The sequence below is a fragment of the Limulus polyphemus genome, unplaced genomic scaffold (genome assembly GCF_000517525.1).
Source record: "Limulus polyphemus unplaced genomic scaffold, Limulus_polyphemus-2.1.2 Scaffold83, whole genome shotgun sequence".
Taxonomy (NCBI): domain Eukaryota; kingdom Metazoa; phylum Arthropoda; class Merostomata; order Xiphosura; family Limulidae; genus Limulus; species Limulus polyphemus.
Genome location: NW_013665693.1, coordinates 123,636 through 127,639, shown reverse-complemented (window position 1 = coordinate 127,639; position 4,004 = coordinate 123,636). Strand labels below are relative to the sequence as shown.

Genomic DNA, 4,004 nt, shown 5'->3' with positions numbered 1-4,004 from the left:
GTTGCTAAGCCTTTAAAAAATTTGCACATGGAGAATATGAAACAAAATAATTTTTAAGGTTTTGAATAACTAAAAAATCATAAATAGACTTAGTATTTTGACTTCACAAACATCCCATTTGAACCAGTGCTGCATTCAACATGCCACATGACACATCGATGTTTATGTGTTTTTTAATATTTGCTTTTAAATTAAGAAATTTAGTAATATATAGTAATTTGAATTGTAATCTAAATTTTGATTCCAAACTTATTGATATAAATTCACGAAATAGTAGTTCAATAAAATTTTGAACGTGAGTCAACAAACAAGATGATATGGCCTTTCACCCATGATCTGCCTCGAGAGGGTTAACAGTAAAAAAATCTTAAACATCTGTTCTATATGTATATCCTGCAAGTGACCTCATTTCCTGGGCAGTAAAAGGTATAATTTAGGTTATTTATATATATATCAAATATCACTGAAAAAAAAACTTAAAAATAAGTAAATGTGCTTTTAACTCTTAAAATGCCAGAGTGCATTGAATTAACACACCTGTTACACAGTTTGCTCTACTGGATTAAATTGCAAGCAAAAATAACTACTGAATGAAATTTATTTAATTTCTGTAATGTATATTTGTGTATAAAAGATATTAATACTAGAAATAAACAACCTTATAACACCAAAATGTTGTTTTTATTTAAGTAGAAACTCAACATTTCCTTTTACAGCTTCTTCAAGAGCATTTATTAAAACACAAACTGAAACTGACAGTACAAAGCTTCCAGAAAAAGAAAAAGGAAAAAAATTATTTGTACTGTCAGTTTCAGTTTGTGTTTTACTGGATGTAATTGTTTGAAACTAAACATGAAATTTATTCAGATTAAGTAGCTTCTGTAAAATAAAATATCTTATTTATATACGTGTTCGTTGTTTGAAACAGTAGCTGTGAAATGTAAAAAGGTATTTCATGTTTACCTTTTTGGTTTGTATTACAATAACTGATTTTTATTATGTCTTCCTTCATGATTGTAAAACTTTTCAATAGTTTTTATTCTATGAAACTGTAAGTTTAATTTTTGTTTTATATTGAAAAACTGTGTTTACAATCACTATTGCACAAGAAAAATAACTTTATCCCAATACCAAGCAAGCTGACTTTTTAAATTGTTAATCCAAAGGTTTTATTTAATATACAAGTTTTAAGCCCATTTTATATTCATTTATACACAGGGCTCCAGACATACCTTTTGCCCAAAGAGCCAATGGTTCCCAGGCCAAAACTTTTCTGCACCAAATATAATTTAAGAACAAGGTGATTGCTTATATATATTCAACTGCTAAAATATACAAGAAAACTTGTTATATCATTAGAATGATACAAAAACAGAAACTAAATGTTTGTACTCAGATGCCTCACTGTTCAACTGTTCATTTTGTTGCCTAACAGTGACTCATTGTAATGACTCCTTTATTTCAGACACACAAAGAACATTTTCAAACGGTCTTATATGAAAGACACAAGTTTGGAAATTTGCCTCCCAAAGTTGATTTTTACGCATGCTCTAGAAACAGACTATGTTGATATAAATTTTGGGTTTTTTGTTCATTAATGTATACATCTTACACATATTCCTTCCCTCCCTTGTCCTATCATGTTATGCTGAGCTTGCAAGACTGTATTGGCCTTGATACATGTGGATGTAAAGTAATCAATTTGTCTTGCAGTTAACTGTACCTCAAAAAGTGTTCATTGTGAAGACTTGTATAAAAACTCAGAAATACAAATGAAGCACATTCTTTGTCATAACAATGTTATTCATAACCTTATCAAGAACTGAAGAAACACTGGTAGTGTAGAATATGAAACTACAGGGTTCACACACACACAGTCATAAAATTTAAAGGACATGCGAGGGTTTCAAATGCTATTTTTCTATGGCTCCCAACAATATAAGTTCATAAAACTTTTGACAACTTCCTGGTTTTGTTCCACTAACTGAAAAAACTTAATCTAGTGTTCTCAAAAGCCTCCACATTTATACAATTCTTTTCACTTTGCATACATCTATAACTTTGTTACTAGTAGCATAACATACCATATAGTGATAACCTTTGTGTTTTCAGACCAAATTTTTGAATTCATCTTAGTCTAACCATTTCCTATTGAATATGTACTTCCCCCATGATGAAAGACAAGATGACATTAAAGAACATACACACAGAATAATATTTATTGCCATTTTCCCTGACTCACTGTTTAGCTTTACACTTGCTGTGTCACACTGATGCTGGAAAATCATTAGCAAAATGATTTTATGACAGAGAAAAGATTATGAAAAAATTTGGGCTTCTCAGAAACCATAAGAGAATTGAACAATTTCCACTCTGACAAAGACAACTAATAAAAGTAAACAACTATGCATCAGATTAACATCAGAAAACTTCTAAAAGGCTCAATTATATAAAACTAAAGGAAGACTTATGATGGAAATTTTTATACTTGTATTGAAGAATGTTTCAAGTGATTTTGTTGAAATTCAAGAGCTTTTTGAGCCAAAATGTGAATTTAAGAACTTTTTAAGACAATCATGAAACTTAAGGACTTTTCAAGTTCTGTGTATATCCTAATCTAGAAGGCAGCACAAAAGGCAGGCAGTTACATCATTCAATGCAGTTCACAAAGGTTTTATACAAGAATTTGTTTTGAGCTGCCAGGGAACAAACAATCTCAACACAGGTTGTAATGCTGTTACAATTTTGATAACAAAAATTAGTAAAATTTTGCCTAAAAAAGAAGTATAATGAGACAAACAGTGTATTATTGGATTTGCTGTTTGTCACAGTGTTCACTTACTTCTTACTCCTTTTATTAAATTAACAATAATTTTTCACTCTTCAATTACAAAATTATCTAAGTCTAACAACTCTCTACATGATCTTGTTCCATAAAAAACACTTATTTTATTACCATACTACACCGCCATATTTCAAAAGTATAAAATGACCAAGCAAGCTATTTGCAATGTTAAAAAAAACAAAAAATCAAGACTGTGACAGTGGAAGAAGTTATTTCTATACACATACCACCAAGCTAAGCTTTTATCACTTTTTATTCCAATCTGTATGCAAGTCTCTGTTGAACTGGAAACCATAATGTTTTACATATTTAAAAATAACATAAAAAGAACTTCATGACATGTTTAGGTCACTAGCTTATGACATTTCAAAGGTCAGATAAAGGTGAGGCAATTACTTCACACCATTAGAACCAAGTTTCAAAAACACTAATTAAAATCAAGAACACTACACTGTATTGAATTTACAAGGTTCTAATTGGTGTTGTTTTGTTCCAAACACTTTTAATTATCCTCCTAAGGGGCTATGAGTGCTATATTATGCTCAGCAAAAATTCATTAAATTTATAAATAATGACATTTGTTTGTTACATGTTGAAATCACTGCAAAATCAAAATTTGCAATTTTCTTAAGAAATAAAACCTTTGTTTAAAAATAAATCTTAACTCTGAATATATTTTAATGTGTGGAAAAATTAATAAAATTTAATATTTTTTTATTGTAATGGTGCAATTTTGCCTATGGTGAAGGGTGCACCTAGCCAAGTGCCATTGAGTTAAAAAGAAAAAAATGATGTTTTTTTTAATCTCACTTAACAGATACTTTTGTAAAACTGAACATTGATCATATGATCATAAATAAAATTCAATTAATCAATTATATGCAGGTTTTTTTTCTGAAGTATCTTTACCTGCCTATGTATATTACAGGAATAATAATTATTTTTATAAATTGAAGTTTTAGGGAGACTAAAGTTGAAAATACTTCAAAATATAGCACTAGATTATTCACAACACACTATTAATATTTTACATATTAAGCATGCTAAACCAAAACACAGTTTTAACTCTTTTTTTTTTTTAATTTCTACAATAACTTTCTGGAGGGGTTGTTTTCTCTTGAAAAAGAAGAGTTAGAGAGGATCTGATTGAGGTGTTTAA

General features: G+C 29.2%; 1 protein-coding gene across 1 annotated transcript in view; it reads right to left on the bottom strand.

Moving 5' to 3' along the window:
* LOC106467737 (SLAIN motif-containing protein 2-like) overlaps positions 1-4,004 on the bottom strand; it is a 58,609-nt gene that overhangs the window by 32,746 nt on the left and 21,859 nt on the right. The window contains exon 3 of the mRNA XM_022396639.1: positions 1,233-1,273. Coding sequence (XP_022252347.1) covers positions 1,233-1,273 — 41 coding nt within the window. The remainder of the gene's footprint in view (positions 1-1,232; positions 1,274-4,004) is intronic.